A 17,456-nucleotide genomic window follows, 5' to 3' on the forward strand; every position below is an offset into this window, starting at 1 on the left:
TGCTCATTTGTTTTGATTAATTTTGATTTCCAATACGGGATTAGTTTTCCCATAAACTAAGTTTTTCTTAATTAAATTTTCCCATACAAATTAAAAAAAGTTGAACTCCTATATTTTTGTACATTGATGGCTAAAAAGCCATATTTTTTAAAAATCCCCTATATGTTATAGTATTAGTAGGCGGTTTTGATCAAAGAACCAAAAACCAGGTGTGAGTGAGCCATAAGCTTCCAAGAAAATATGATTCTCAATTCCGAACAGGACAAACTAAATTAAAATTAAAAAAAAAAATACAACTACCCAAGTAAATTTTCCTTTAGAATTAAATTACATGGACAACTCACTAGTACAGCCCACACAACATTAAATACCACTTTAATTTACAAAAAGAAATTAAATACAATATGGCAAATTTAGGACACAGGGGAGGGCAAACATTTCCCTGAAACAATAGCGGTTTGACTATTGTCTAATGCACAGGATGGAACTCAAAAAATTCAATTCAAAAATGCCAAAAAGGTAGACACGGACCATCCGACATTTCTACCAGCTGCATGTTATTGTTGGCAGCACAAACAAGCCCGTTGCAGACTCGGAACCTTCTCTTCTCCCCAATAATACAATTTATGATGAAATCAAAGGCTGGGGGTGATGAGAAGCAACAATAGAGATCAAAGTCCAAAGCCTCTCGAGCAAAAGGTTAATCACTTGAAATAGTCAGGTCGTAGAATCGTGAAGAAATTCGGAGATGTCCCATCTTCATCTTTCTGCTTCCATTCCCCATTCCCTTGAATGCACCATGATACTTTTGGAGATAATGGTGTGTACAAGTCTGCAGGTTTACAACATTCAGAAAAAAGTTGACAAATTCGGAATGGAAAGTAGATAAACATTACATGCACACATTTAAGGGTTGTATTAGATACTTCTTTCTCGATGAGATTACAAACACCAATTTCTAATTAAACATATTTAACGAAAGCCTATTTAATAATTTAACATCTCGGACATCAAAAGTTTTCAATGGTAAAATGCTTCTCTCATTACAGCCAAAACCGTGGCCTTGCCAGGAAATCAAATAGATGAACTATCATACCTGAATGCTCATGGTTTTAACAAGAGACAACTCAGTTGCAACTAGATTCTACTTACTATCTATTCTGTATTATCCTGTGTAAATTGAAAGTTCACTAGGTAAATCCGTTCAGAGAAGATAAAAACAGGTTCCCGGGGAATGACAATAATGAAATGGCATGATAAAAATTTAAAATAAGAATTTTGTGAGATAAAAAAGAAGTCACTTGTCAGCAGTACAAAAAATTAACCTACATATGTACTTCATGCTAAATTAATTTCTAAACCAAAACCATAATGCTCTAAATTTCAAATTGATATGTGAAATAAGAGCTAAAAGCAACAAAGAAACTACTAAATTTCAATTTAAAGAAGAAAAAAAACTACTGTAAAATTTTTCATTCATCTCTACGAATAAGGTAACAGAGAACTAGATATAAAAGAACTGTCATTATGAAAGTTTAGTGTCAAAATTTGCGAAATCGCTCCCTCCTTGCCATACGAACTTTGGTTTGAATGGACGACCACATCAAAATAAAAATAACAAAATATAAACTTTTGTCATTTCTGTGATTCCTCCCACATCTCTCTCTCTTTCTCAATTTTGTAGAAATTTAATTTTGCAAACCTCAGTGGAAAATAAAATAAAGGTATCAAGACTAATTTATAGGACCAGAATAGATAGCAACATGAGATGATTAAGAAACCTCAAGTTAAAGCAATCATAATTGGAATCCTTGCTTGAGTGAATGATGGCTCCCTCAACCTCAACACATGGTTGAGATCCAAACTTCCTAGTTTCAAAACAAAAGGCTGCTCATTACCCCCAAACCTACCAACAATCTATAACATATTGAAGAGCTGGTCTTGTGAGCTCATGTTGTTTCATAAGGGGAGGAATATGGAGCTCAACGAGAAACTGTTCCACTGATTATATAACCTTAAATTCCACCCTAATAAAATGTTAACTAGTTCCCACTCAATCATTTTAATTTTGTATCTTCTACATATTTAGTTAAATTAGTTTCTTCAGGACGCTTCTGAATATTTCTTTTTCCTTCTCGAAACAATGGTAAAATTCACAGGAATATTATTCTAATAGACGGTTAAATTTTTATATAATTTATTTTTCAGCAATGATTGCATTATCCACTAAAGAAGCATATAATGAGACCTAGGTAACCGAACTGAAATTAGGATGTACAAGTGTTTAGTGTGCCTTTAACAAACATATTTGATTGAATATCAATTACACCAATGCTATGAAAAGTAGCAATGAATCGTAAGAATACTAACAAACCTGTAATAACTGGTGGATCTGGATCTCTTGTACTGTGCAAAATAGCAGTCCCAGATAATACAGTGATAAGCCCACAAAGTTCTGATGCTATACTGCTCGCACTTTGACCAGAATAATCCTAAAAATATGTAAGCCAATTTCTAATCATCATTTAGCACAAGACATTTTCCTTACCCACACAAAGGGCATATCATTTCTCATCACCATGTGTGAGAGAGGATACCTTAAACATTATAGCACTGGCCAATATTGTAGCAGATGTGAACATAGCATAATAGATAGGAGAAACAATTGCCGTATTGAAAGTATCCAATGCCTGCAAATGCTCAAGGAGTAAGAGATGCTTGGAGAAAGTTTAGCTGGTTTGGAACAATGTACAAATTCACAGGACATTTTAGCCAACAACCAACAAATAATTGTCAACTTTCAACCCTTGAAGGAAATGGTTGCATTCACATACAGATGTGCTAGCAAAGAAAAACAAGAAAAGTGAATCAAGAGAGAAACTAATAGGTGGGAAAACCAATTTAATACCAGTTATGATTTAAAACATCTTTTGTACACATAACACAGTGGAATAAAATTTTGAAGGAATTATGGATGGCAAACAAGAAAAAACATGTTTTGTATTCACAGAAATTATATAGTGTAAAGTATTAAACAAAATTAAAAAATTTAATCAGAAGTAAATAACATAATCTAGCAGAAGCTGCATTGATTGTTTTACTATAAACAGGAACCCTTGAGAAAAAAGCCAAATCATTAAACTTGTATAGGAGATGTTGGTAAAAGAAAGTCTAATTTAGTTATGTTTATCTTGTAGTAATATATCTCTCCATTAGATAGTCATATACATAAGAAAAGGGAAAAAGAAATGACACGGGATAGGTAGAGAAAAGGAGAGGCAAAAAAAAAAAAGCAGGAGAGCAGTGTACAGAAAAAGTTCAAAATAGTTCTAAGAACTTCATATACAGTCTTAAGAATGTTTTAAATAGCAAGGCATATATATAGACAGAAAATTAAGCAATCCTGATTCTAATATTAAATGAACTGTAACAGTACCAAGAATATAACTAATAAACAGATAGAATAAATCATGTATGACAATCTTTAAAATTGATCGCTTCCTGAGGCCCAAGTGTTAGGTTTCAAAAGAAACTTTCCTATGTTTCAAATTCATGGGCCAACAATGCAAAGTAGCTCATACCAGGCTCTCTTCGACCTGATGAAGGCAAGATTTCATGAAAAGAAATGGAGAGAAAGAAGGGAAAGCCATGTTCCTTACAAAACCAAGAAAGAAAGGTATAAAACATAATAAGTGACAAGAGGACTTCCTACGCAATCACAATGAGAGAGAAAGCAAATTACCCTGTTGTATTTTCTTTCTTATAAGACGAGAATTTATATCCTTGTTGGAAAGGTAAGATAACCCAAAAAGCAAACAAAAGAGCTAGACAAAGTCACATAAACTAAGACTACTTGCAATTAACAAGCTATTCCCGCTAACAAGGTGACTAACAATGACCTAAAAAATAAAGGGAGCATATAAGGGCTCCAGCAGATGGCAGAATTGCATTATAACACTGACAATATGTGGAAAATAGCCTCACATATTTTATTATTTGAGAGCTATGTCATTTAAATAGGCACGGTACAACCTATAAAGATATTTGGTATTGAATACCTAATATTCTGGAGTAATTACAATAAAATCAAATCAGCTAATTACAATTATATCACCCTAACAAATATCTAAGAAGGGTTTATACATTTTTGGACCCTGTGTGTTTATCCCATTACCTGCTTGGACCCTGTGTTTTGATAAATTACTTTTTGGACCCTATGTTTTGTAAAATGGTTAAAATAGAACCCTAAATTCGATTTTGGTCAATGTTTTCTCAACTAAAATCACAAATAATTTACCAAACTAACAATTCAGAACAAAAATAAAATCATTCTGCTTAAAAATTGTATTGTTATATTCAATTTTTTTTCATCAAAATTGAGTTTATGATTCTATTTTAACTATTTTACAAAACATAGGGTCCAAAAAGTAATTTGTCAAAATACAGGGTCCAAACAGGTAATGGGACAAAACACAGGGTCCAAAAAGGTATAAACTCATCTAAGAAAGCAAATATACTAATTGGTTTCACATTCTATATAACTAATATCTCTAACAAATATTTAAATAATGTTAGCTAATAAAATAAAATAAAATAGTATTTTCTACCCCCTCCCTTAAGCTGGTGCATAGAGATTCTGTATGCCCAGCTTGCAAACATTCTCGTTGAAACTCTTTTGATAAACCTTTAGTGAACATATCAGCCTGTTGTTGTTTGCCAGGAACATATACAACACATAACTCTTTCTTCAATTTTTTCTTTGATGAAGTGTCGATTCACTTACACATGTTTCGTTCTATCATGATGAACCGGATTATGTGCAATGTTGATTGCTGATTTGCTATCACAAAATAACTTTAGAGGCTTTGTTCTTTGAAGTTTCAGCTCCTGAAATATGCGTTTGATCCAGATTAATTCGCATACTCCTTGAGCAAGGGCTCTAAGTTCTGCTTCTGCACTGCTTCGAGCTACCAATAGCCTGTGGTTGACCTTCTATCCTCAATAGAACCTGCCCAATCCGCATCTGTGAAGGCCTCAACACCTCGTTCTTCGTTTTTCTGGAACAATAATCCAGTTCCAGGTGTCTTCTTTAGATAGCGCAAGATTCTTTACACAGCTTCCAAATGTTCTTCTAGAGGACTGTGCATGTATTAACTAACCAAGCTTACGGCAAAAGCAATGTCAGGTTTGATACGAGACAAGTAGATCATTTTACCCACTAGTCGTTGATACATTCCTCTGTCAACGGTCTTATCTTTTTTTATTTTTGTTGTACTTCCCTTTTGGTTCAATTGGTGTAGCTACATATTTACAACCACTCATTCCGGTTTCTTTGAGAAGATCCAGAATATATTTCCTCTGAGATACTGCAATTCCTTGTTTAGTTCTTGCCACCTCCATACCTAGAAAGTATTTCATGGGTCCGAGATCTTTGACTTCGAACTCCTGGGCTAGCACACCTTTAAGTTTTTCTTGTTCTCCAAAGTCATCACTTGATATTATCGTGCCATCGACATAAACAATGAGGATAGTCACCTTACCCTCTTGTGAGTGTTTGAAAAACAAAGTGTGATTCGATTGAGCTTGTTTGTATCCATGCTTTTTTATCACCTGATTAAATCTTTCGAACCACACTCTTGGAGATTGTTTTAAGCCATAGAGAGAATTTTTCAGGTTTTCTTTTCCATACTTGTCTTCGAATCCTGGAGGAATCTTCATGAAAACTTATTCCTCCAAATACCCATTAAGGAAGGCATTTTTGATATCTAGTTGCTGTAAGGGCCAATCTAGATTGGTGACAATAGATAGTAGGACTCTAACAGTGTTTAACTTTGCAACAGGAGAAAATATCTCGTCGTAATCCACACCATGCGTTTGAGTGAATCTTTTTGCAACTAGTCTCGCTTTGTATGGATCCATTGTTCTATCAGCCTTATGTTTAACTGTAAACACCAATTTACACCCCACCACATGCCGATTGACAAGTGTCCATGTAGTGTTAGCTTCTAATGCCCCAATCTCCTTATACACTGCTTGCTTCCACTCTTTCTGCGAGAGAGTCTCAGTTATATCCTTGGGAATTACCACTTGCTCAACTTTCAATAGGAAAGCTCTATAATGAGAAGAAAATTTACAAATCTGGACATAGGGTCCCTTTTTCTTAGCAATAGGTAACTCAGACTCAGGTTCAATCATATGGGAAGATTCATCATGAAAAGTATTATTAGGAAAAATAGGAGCAAGGGAGGAATTACTTACATCAGTAGTTTGTGGATCAGATTCATGAGATGTTGGAGCATTAGTGGACTGTAATACTTGAATATTTTTTGGTCGGCGAGAGTAGACTAAGAGTTCCTTAGGCTTATGTGGCTGAGATTCTTGTTGTTTAGATGGGTTTGGAAACTCCGGAACTTTGGGGATAGCCATTGGAAGGCAAGTATCCCAACTTGAGACATCATAAAATGTAATGTCTATTGAAATGTACATACGACGAGTGGGAGGATGGTAGCATTTGTAGCCCTTCTTTGTAGAAGAGTAACCCAAAAAAAAATGCATTCAAGGGCTCGAGGATCAAATTTAGATCTATTTTGACCAAGAACATGGACATAAAGGATACAACCAAAAGTTTTCAAAAGAAGATTAGAAACCAGCAGTGTTTTTGGATATCCTTTGAGAAGCATAGAGAGAGGAGTGTGAAATTTCAACCCTTGAGATGGCATTCTATTGATAAGATAGACAGCAGTGAGTATTGCCTCACCCCAAAAGTGTTTTGGAATAGACGTTGTGAACATAATAGTCTATGTTTGCGCTCAGCAATCCCATTTTGTTGGGGTGTGCCTGCACAAGAACTTTTATGAACAATGCCATGAGAGAGGAGATAATCACCCAAGATTGAGTTAAAATATTCAGTTCCATTGTCGGTGTGTAAGACTAGAAGATTTGCATTGAATTGAGTTTTGATCATAGAGTGGAAATTTTTAAAAATTATGGCAGCATCAAATTTAGATTTAAGCAAAAATACCCAACTAACCTTTGTGTAATCATTAATAAAAATGATAAACCATTTTGTATTTGTAGTGTTTATTATTCGAGATGGTCCCCATATATCACTATGAATAAGATTAGAAGGTTGTGATGATTCGTAAGAGATAGAACGAAAAATGGCAAGAGTATGTTTAGCAAACTGACACATTTCACAATGAAATAAGCTAAAGTCTTTATTTTGAAACAACTTAAGAAATAAATATTTTAAATATGAGAAACTAGGGTGGCCTATAATGCCACTGAATAATATCATTATTATCTGAAGAAATACAACCGAAAATCAAAGCTTTTGTGACTTGAGCAGGAGGAACATAGTCAAAGTAGTACAGTCCGCTACATGCCTTCGCATTCCCAATCATCTTCCCCGAAGACATATCCTGAAAATGACAACCAAGTAGTGAGAAAGAAGCAAAACAGTTCAGATCTTGGGTTATTTTATTGACAGAAAGAAGGTTACAAGACAGATTGGGAACATGGAGAACATCATGGAGTATAATGGAAGAAGATAAACGTATAGATCCTTTACCAGCCACAGAAGAAAAAGAACCATCAGCAATTTTAATTTTGTGAGTACTTGGGCAAGGAGAATATGTGGTAAAGTGGCTTGACTGACCAGTCGTGTGGTCCGAAGCCCCGAAGTCTACAATCCAGGCAGTTTTTTTAGCATTGAAGGCAGCAGAAGTACCTTGATTAAGAGTAGACAGGTTCGGGTACGGAAGCAGTGGTTGATGTGTTCAATAGCTGATGGAGTTGAGTGATTTGGGCTTGAGAATACGGAAAAGGCTTAGGTGGAGTAGCGAGTAAGGTCTAACTGTCGAAATTGTTTCAATTAGAGGAGCGAGGCTTCCCATGAATCTTCCAGCATGTCTCCTTGGTATGACCAACCTTACTGCAGTGAGTACACCAGGGGCGGTCACGACGAGTCCCTCGAGAGTCATCACCATCATTAGGACACCGAGCAGCAAGAGCAGAATGGTCAATTTCAGCATCAACAGGAGAGACGACCACGAACCTCGTCTAGGTCTCGATTAAGTCCATGGAGAAAATAAAAAAGTCTCTCTCGATCAAGCATTTTTTGATAAACAGAAGCATTAGCAGAACATTTCCATTCAGGCACATAAAATAAATCAATCTCTTGCCAAAGATTATAAAGAATACCATAGTATTGAGTTATCGAAAGAGAGTTTTGTCGCTGGTCCCTAAGCAGAGACTTGAGTTCAAAGACTTGAGCAGAATTCTCCAAATCCGAGAAGGCTTCCTAGACAATATCCCACACTTCTTGAGCAATGGAGAGAAATAGATAAGTCTTACCAATATCAACTTCCATGAAGTTGATCAAACATGCCATAATGAGAATTTTCCGACTCCCATTTGGAATAAGATGGATCAGCAAGGTAAGGAGCAGCAATAGAACCATTCAAATACCCCCAAGCAACCACATCCACGCAGATACATCTTCATAGATTGGGACCATTGCAAGAAGTTCTGATCATTCAGCTTGTGGATTGTGATTTGGAGAGAATTTTGGTGATCAAATGGAGGAGAGGCATCAGAAGAATTCTTAAGAGCTTTGTTGATGGAGGAGTTGGTTGAGTTATTATCAGTGATGGAAGCCATTGGAGGAGTTTGGTTGGTGGGGTCTGGCATAAGGGAAACAAAGGCTGCGATCGGGAAGAAGGAAAAAATTTTTGCTATTTCAAAAGAGCAGAGGAAAAAAAATTGCGATCGCTAGGGTGAGGGTATGGGATCTGATACCGTGTGGAAAATAGCCTCACATATTTTATTATTTGTGAGCTATGCTATTTAAATAGGCACGATACAACCTATAGAGATAATTGGTACTGAATACCTAATATTTTGGAGTAATTACAATAAAATCAAATCAGTTAATTACAATTAAATCAACCTAACAAATATCTAAGAAAGAAAATATACAGATTTGTTTCACATTCTAAGTAACTAATATCTCTAACAAACATTTAAATAATATTAGCTAATAAAATAAAATAAAACAGTATCTTCTACACAATATTTTATATCAATATATCATAATACTCAATTCAGGAACATGACTAGTAAAATCTCTTCTTACCAGTAAAAATCATATATAACTCAAAACTAGACAGGGGTTGGAAGTCGGACTACATGTTTGATCCACAAATAATATAGTATCTGCTAGAATATATTAGCTAGAAATTAGGATTAATTGTAATTATCTTAGTTTCCTAATTTCTCTCCTAGTTTCCTAGTCTAACCTCTCTAGTTTTGTATAAATACATGTTATTTACTTGAATACTGTACACAATTGATTCACCAATTTCTACATGGTATCAGAGCAATTCGATTAGGGTTCGAATTTTGAAATTAAGGTTGATCCCAAAATTAGGGTTTGAGTTTGGTTCTTTCTTTATTTTAGGGTTCCTTTTTCAGTAATCCTATTTGGAGTGTGTTTTAGTTATCACCACCCACACAGAAGGATTGCTCAGCCGCCGATCGTCAAAACCTCAAAGTCCAGCCATTAGAATCACCGCGCGTGAGCCTCACGTGCTGCCCTCACCACCGCGATCTTCCCCACGTGCCGGCGCGTGTAGGCGCATCTGACCGTTAATCTGACAGCTGTCAGTTTCTGCTCCTTTTTCAACCCTCCTCTATCCTCTGTCTCCGGTGGTTCTTCTCCGTTTGTGGTTTGGTGTTTGGGTGTTCTTTCTTTAATCGCTTTCTTCCTTGTCTTTTTCAATATTTGCTTTTGAGATTATGGCAGAGACAAAATCAGATCCAAAATCAGCGGGTGTTTCTGATGTGGTTCTTGTGATGTCTAAAATCACGGACCATAAATTGACTGTTTCGAATTATTTGGAATGAAGTAAGATTGTTAGGTTTTATGTAAGAAGTATTGACAAAGATGATCATTTGATTGATGATCTTCCAGAAGAAAAAGATGATAAAAGAAAGATGTGGCTACGGGAGGATGCTCGCTTGTTTCTTCAAATTCGTATGTATGATGTTTGCAAAGCCTTTTACCGTGCGGAGAAACAAGATCAGTCTCTTATAAACCACTTTATGGCATTTAAGAGGACATACGAAGAGTTGAATGTGTTGTTGTCATTTAGTCCTGATGTGAAGGTTCAACAGCACCAGCGAGAGCAGATAGTTATCATGAGCTTTCTAGCAGGACTCTCATCTGAATTTGACTCTACAAAGGCACAAGTTCTTTCTGGCTCTTGTGTCTCCTCTTTACAAGATGTCTTTAGTCGTGTTCTTCGCATGAAAACTACTCCATCTGTTTCTCTTAATAGTGTTTTGGTTAGTCGTAATAATTATGCACCGTAGAAAACTTCTACTCCAAGTGGATACAGAGGAGGCAATTCACAAGAACTTGACAATCGAACATCGAATTCCGGAAGCATTATGTGCAAGTATTGTAAGAAACCAGGCCACACCAAGTTTGAGTGTAGGAAGCTACAATTTAAAAATCAGCAAAAACGCTGCTAATATTGCAAGCACCAGTGATGCATCTGACAAATCGATCGTTATTTCTGCTGATGAATTTGTCAAGTTCTCAAGGTACCAATAATTACTTAAGTCGCCATCTCCTTCTGTCACTGCAATTGCTGATTCAGGTAAATCTAATGCATGCCTTCTTTCCACATCATCAAAATGGGTCATTGATTCTGGTGCCACCGATCACATGACAGGTAATTCCAGTCTCTTTTCCACTTTTCAGTCTCGTAGTCCCACTTCTACTGTTACCTTAGCTGATGGGTCACCATCTTCTGTTCTTGGATCTGACACTATTACTCCTACACCTCTGCTTACTTTGTCATCAGTCTTACACTTACCTATTTATCTTTTAATTTGCTTTCTCTTAGTCAACTTACTCGTAATCTAAATTGTTGCATCTCATTCTTTCCTGATCATTGTTTATTTCAGGATCTTATGACGAAGAAGATTATTGGTAAAGGACATGAATCTGACGGCCTGTATGTTCTTGATCCACTGCCACCAAATTCTATTGCTTGTCCGAGTGTCGCTTCTGCTTTTGAGGCTCATTGTCGGTTGAGTCATCCATCCCTTCCTTTGCTCAAGAAATTTTGTCCCCAATATAGTAAGGTGTCTTCATTAGATTGAGTCATGTCAGTTTGTCAAATATCATCGTCTTAGTTCAAGTCCTCGAATTAATATACGTGCTAGTGTTTCTTTTGAATTAGTTCATTCTGATGTTTGTGGTCCTATTTTGTCTAAACCTGGATTCAGGTATTTTGTTACTTTTGTGGATGATTATCCTCGTTTAACTTGGTTATATTTAATAAAAAATCGTTTTGAGTTGTTCTCTATATTTTGTGCATTTTGTGCTGAGATTACAAATCAATTTTATGTTTCTGTTCGTACTTTGTGAAGTGATAATATGCCAAGAAATATACATTGCTCAATTTCACTCTTACATGATCTCTAATGACATGCTTCATGAAACGTCTTGCGTTGATTCTGCATCCCAAAATGGTGTAGCAGAACGTGAAAACAGACACCTTGAACTGCACAAGCCATCTTGTTCCAAATGCATGTTCCTAAACATTTTTGGGCCGATGTTTCCACAGCATGTTTTCTTATCAATCGCATGTCATCCTGTGTTCTTAATGGTGAGATCCCATATAAAATATTTTTCCTGGTAAGTCATTGTTTCCAGTTGCTCCTAGGATATTTGGCAGTATTTGTTTTGTTCGAGATGTTCGTCCACATGTCACCAAATTAGATCATAAGTCATTAAAGTGTCTTTCTTGGTTATTCTCGTCTTTAGAAAGGGTATAGGTGTTGTTGTTCTGATCTTAACAAATATCGTCTCCATTGATGTTACCATCGTGGAAAACACTATTTTTCGTCTTCTTCTACTCCTACTCGTCGCAGGGAGGATGATGATTTGTTGGTATATTCTATCACATCTTCTGCACCTGACACATGTTCTGACGAGTCTCTTGTTCCTCCACCTGCCTCAGCCACAACTCCTGACATGCCTCCGCCTCTTATTAAAGTGTACTTCAGGCATCCACCTCCTGTTTCATGTCCTGCACCTGCTTCTTTGTCATCAGATTCGAACTCAAGCGATGATCTTCCCATTGCGCTACATAAAAGTAAACGCCAGTGCACTTATCCTATTTCTTCTTTTGTTTCTTCTAATCACTTGTCATCTTCTTCTTGCTCCTATATTGCTTCTCTTGATTTTATCTCGATTCCTAAAATTGTTCGTGAAACCATATCTCATCCTGGTTGGCATGATGCAATGATAGAAGAGATGAATGTTTTTTATGGAAATAGTACTTGGGACTTGGTTGATTTACCTTCGAGAAAACAGGTCATAGGGTGCAAATGGGTATTCACGGTTAAGGTCAATCCAGATGGATCAATTGCTCGTTTGAAGGTCCGTCTTGTTGCTAAGGGTTATGCTCAAACCTATGGAGTGGACTATTGTAATACTTTTTCTCCTGTTGCTAAACTGATATCTGTTCGACTGTTTATTTCTATGGCAGCTACTCATCATTGGCCTTTGCATCAGCTAGATATCAAAAATGTTTTTTTTCATAGAGACCTTCAGGAAGAGGTATATATGGAGCAACCTCCTGGGTTTGTTGCTCAGGGGAAGTCAGGGCGAGTCTGTCATCTTCGAAAATCTTGATATGGTTTGAAACAAAGTCCTTGTGCTTGATTTAGTAAATTTAGTCAGGCTGTTGAGAAATTTGGTACGTTGAAAAGTAAGTCACACCATTCTGTGTTCTATAAACGATCAACTATCGATATCATTTTGTTAGTTGTGTATGTGGATGATAATGTTATTACTGGAAATGATGCTAGAAGAATCTCATCTCTTAAATCTTTCATTCATACCTAGTTTCACACGAAGGATTTGGGGGTGCTCAAGTATTTCTTGGGAGTTGAAGTCACTCAGAGTAAACAAGGTATTTTTTTATCTCAAAGAAAGTATGTACTTGATTTGTTGACTAAGACAAGAAAATTGGGAGCAAAACCTTGTAGTACTCCAATGAATCCTGTTGTGCACCTTACAAGAGATGGGGAACCATTTGAAGACCTTGAAAAATATTGCAGGTTGGTTGGAAAGTTGAATTATCTTACGATGACTCGACTAGACATTGCGTTCTCAGTTAGAGTTGTCAATCAATTGCAGTTTATCTCAAACAATTCATCATTGGGTAGCGTTACAGCAAATTTTGTGTTACTTGAAGGGAGCACCAGGACGAGGTATCGTTTTCACGGATCATGGGCACACTCATATTGAGTGTTTCTCAAATGCAGATTGGGCAGGTTCTAAGGTAGATAGAAGATCCACTTCGGATTATTGTGTCTTTGTTGGGAGCAATTTGGTCTCTTGGAAGAGTAAGAAGCAAAATGTTAAGTCTAGATCCAGTGCAAAATCAGAATATAGAGCTATGGTACAATCTGTGTGTGAGATAATGTAGAGATATCAACTTTTGACTGAAGTAGGATTTAAGACTTCAGTACCACCAAAATTGTGGTGTGATAACCAAGTTGCTCTTTATATTGCCTCAAATCCTGTGTTCCATGAGCGAATTAAGCACATTGAAATTGATTGTAATTTTGTTCGTGAGAAAATTAAACAAGGTTGGATCTCCACAGGATATGTGAAGACTGGAGAACAATTAGGGGACATTTTCACAAAGGCTTTGAATAGGGTGCGGGTTGATTATCTTTGTAACAAGCTGGGGCATGATTAACATTTATGCTCCAGCTTGAGGGGAGTGTTAGAATATATTAGCTGTAAATTAGCTAGAAATTAGGATTAATTGTAATTATCTTAGTTTCCTAATTTCTCTCCTAGTTTCCTAGTTAGTCTCTCTAATTTTGTATAAATACATGTTATTTACTTGAATAATACACAGAATCGATTCACCATTTTCTACAGTATCCAATAAATACAAAATAAGATCAAAATTATTTATCATTCAAGTGTCTCAAATAGTTGTCCAAACCGAAATTTTAATCAGTATATGAGATAATTACAAGGATGATCTGAAAATAGATATTCTACATCAATTATTATATGCATACTTGCAACATTTGCTTAATTATTAAAACCCAAGTACAGAAGACAAAAATAGTAAGAAATGCATAGAGCTTTGATTATACACATAGGGTTTTTGAGATTTGATTATACAAATAAGGTTTAATTGGTGTATTATTATGAACTAACCATGTTAAGATAATTTAGTTGAGTAATGATACAGGTTATGGCAACCATTGCAAAAATCCATGTCTGAAAGTATATCAGCTGGTTTATGCCCTCCAATGTAAGTTTGATAGAAATGCCAATGGCCTTTATGCTCATGACCTGCAAATGGGAGAACAAATCACAGAAGTTATCATGCTCCAAATATAGTAAAGTGAGCGCACAAGGGAGAAGCAGCAGTTAGCTAGAATGCTAAAGTAACTTACAGTTAATGATCCGATCACAGAGCAAATCCCAATATATATCATTATATTGGTTTGGCCATAGCGGGGAGAACAATACAAAATGAGCACTAATGTCAGTGCTACCACTGAGGCTGTGTATAAAAGAAATGCTGCAAGCAAGAGATAAGAATACATCAGATCAATGAGCAGAAAAATAAGCAAAGGAAGAAACCATTTTTACTAGTAATGAATTATAGCTACCTACCTGGTTGAATAGCCAATTCCCAGATTTCTTCCACAGAGTTCAGAGAAAGCTCTTGAGGAGCATGAAGGACAATCATTGTAGAACCTACGACACATAGAAGGCAGCCCAACATCCCCATTTTCTGAAGCTTCTCTTTCAACAAGAAATGAGCTAAAACAGCACTGCCATATCCATTTCCAGATCAATATATCAGATTACTAACCTAAGCATAATGCTAGAAATATTAAGGAAGGAAAAAGAAAAAAAGAGAGGGAGCAGGGCGGGGCGGGTAGCAGCAGTTTTGATCAATAAAAAAGAATGACAGAATGTACCTAACAATAATACTCAGTGCACCAAGCGGTGTCACAAGCACAGCAGGGGCATAAACATACGCTACAAAGTTTAAAATTTCTCCAACAATCACTGCCGAGTAAAAAAAATTATTAGTCTGCAGTATCATATCCCATAAAATCCAGGAAAATAAATATCCAGGAAAGAAAAGCTAAGAAACGTAATTGCCCATTTGGTTGCTGGTAGTTCCCAAATTGAATTGAAAATTTTACAATAAAGAACTTTTATTAGCAGAGCTAAATCAACCAAAGGGCAGTTAAGAGACTCTGAACAAGGTCATACTCATTGTTTTTCTCATACTTAACTACGAAACAAATATCAGCCGAATATAGCTAACTACATGACACATAATGCAGCTAGCAGCCAAAGTAGAAGAAGGGCAAAAACACTTACTTGTAACCATTCCCAGCCACCACAGAGGCTCCAAAAGGTACCCATATCCTCCAACACCTAATCCAAAGCACATATTAGACACCAGAAAGCTAAAAGCAATTGTAAATTGAATAAATAAACCAACAGAACGTACTGGCACCGGGGCCATTTACGCCTGCCCTTCGGAGACCCTTTTTCTTGATGATGAAGCTGGAACCAATGAAGGCGCTGGAGACGACCGCCAAGATAAATCCCTTGAGATTACTCGAGTACATCTATTATTATCAATCACTATGTACAACAACAATAGGGCCACCAAAAACAACAATTTCGAGGACACGAAGATGAAAGGCTATGACTCATATCACAAACTGAGATTTGTGGTCTGAAAGTTCTAGTCGTAGAATGAGATTGGAATAAGATTTGCGATTTGGGTTCGTCAAAATTGGGTCATTTGAGAGTTAAGATTGTCTTTTTTGACTTAGTTCGAGAGGAGAGAGAGAGAGAAAAGGAGGTCGTTACGGAGAAAGCAATGCCTGTTTCTCACCTGCCAGTCACTCTCCTTGCAAGCCTGAAAACTGACCGTTCCTTTGATCCTAGTTGTCACGCTTCAATACTAAGTAATGACTTCAATTTTACTTTTGGACAAAAGTTAAAGACTTCAATTTTAAAGCATAAATTATAGATATTTTTGAGTTTATATAGGGAAATTTTAGGACATATGCATTTTAACATAGTTAATTTTTTTGTAAATGCCAATATAAGTTATTATATCAAATATATCATATTTTCAATTTTTTGGACAAAAATATTCATGACTTTCAAACACTCTTCCTCTCTCTCAGTTCAAAATCTCTCTTAGGGGAAACATCTCTCTCGCATACCCTCGCATTCTCACTCTCTCTCCCAAGTGAAACACTCTCTCTCTCTCTTTTCTCGTCACAGCCAGCACACCACCGTCGTCGCCGTCACCACCATCTTCTCTGTCAACGGCAACGGTAAGCTCCTTTTTATTTTTTTTAAAATAAAATTGAATCGTAATGTATAAAATCGATGAAATGGGTTTGATTTTAATTCTAATGTAGGATTTTAATCTCTATTTTGCAAAAAAAAAAAAAAAAAGCTTGAAATGGGTTTGATTCTATGTGCATTGTTTTGGAAGATTGGGTTTAAATTATGTAAAATTTTGGTCGGTCGATGTTCATTCGATGTCATTTCGATGCTTAATCGATGGTAATTCGATGACATCCAGTGCATGTGTATATTTTTGAATAATTGATGTTGTGTCATCAATGCTCAATCGATGAATTTTCGATGGATCATTAAATAAAGGCGATAGTAAATCGATGTTATTTCGATGCTTGCATAGTTTTCAGTTTTCATTTTGTATATCGATGAAATTTCAATGATATTTTGATGCATATTCGATGGGTTTTTTAGTATTAGTTGTTATTTGTTAAATGTCTATCGATGCAATTTCGATTCTAATTCAATGGTATTTCGATGCTTTCTTGGTTTTAGTGTTCTTTTGATAAATCTAATAATTTCGATGCTATTTCGATGGTTGTTCGATCCCATTCATTTAAATGGTGATGCATTGATGCTATGTCGATGTGATGTCGATGACTTTTATATGTTATATGTTTCAAAGATATTCGATGCATAATCGATGCTATTTCGATGGCATATCGATACATTGTTTGTTGATTTTATTTTTTATATAATCGATGCAATTTCGATGTTATTTCAATGCTCATTAGAGGGTGGCTTAGTTCAGTTTTTATTTGTTAAATGTATATCGATGCAATTTCGATGCCATTTCGATGGCATATCGATAGTTTGTTTGCTGATTTGTAAAATCAATTTTGATGGTATTTCGATGTTGTTTCGATGCATACTTGTATATGTTGATTTTTTGCTTTTTGCTTCGATGCCAAATCGATGGTAATTCGATGACAACAGCAGATCAATTTTTTTTCTGTAAATTTAACTAATTCTCTCTTTTTTTTGGATATTTTGTAGATGT

General features: G+C 35.9%; 1 protein-coding gene across 2 annotated transcripts; it reads right to left on the reverse strand.

Moving 5' to 3' along the window:
- Window positions 1-241: 241 nt before the first annotated feature.
- LOC133801119 (probable magnesium transporter NIPA6) lies at window positions 242-16,029 on the reverse strand. 2 transcript variants are annotated; one of them, XM_062239269.1, is made up of 9 exons: window positions 15,585-16,023; window positions 15,452-15,508; window positions 15,040-15,130; window positions 14,729-14,889; window positions 14,506-14,633; window positions 14,264-14,401; window positions 2,598-2,690; window positions 2,375-2,492; window positions 242-832 (listed from the first exon to the last, which is right to left on the reverse strand). In XM_062239269.1, the coding sequence occupies exons 1-9, from the start codon at window positions 15,703-15,705 to the stop codon at window positions 705-707; spliced, it is 1,035 nt and encodes a 344-aa protein (XP_062095253.1). In that variant the 5' UTR covers window positions 15,706-16,023; the 3' UTR covers window positions 242-704. The 2 variants fall into 2 exon arrangements, with proteins under 2 accessions (XP_062095253.1, XP_062095258.1); XM_062239274.1 differs by lacking the exons at window positions 242-832; window positions 2,375-2,492; window positions 2,598-2,690 and adding an exon at window positions 7,200-7,421 and having other exon boundaries at window positions 15,585-16,029.
- Window positions 16,030-17,456: the final 1,427 nt, after the last annotated feature.

Source organism: Humulus lupulus, chromosome 1, assembly GCF_963169125.1.
Source record: "Humulus lupulus chromosome 1, drHumLupu1.1, whole genome shotgun sequence".
In the NCBI taxonomy this organism is placed as follows: domain Eukaryota; kingdom Viridiplantae; phylum Streptophyta; class Magnoliopsida; order Rosales; family Cannabaceae; genus Humulus; species Humulus lupulus.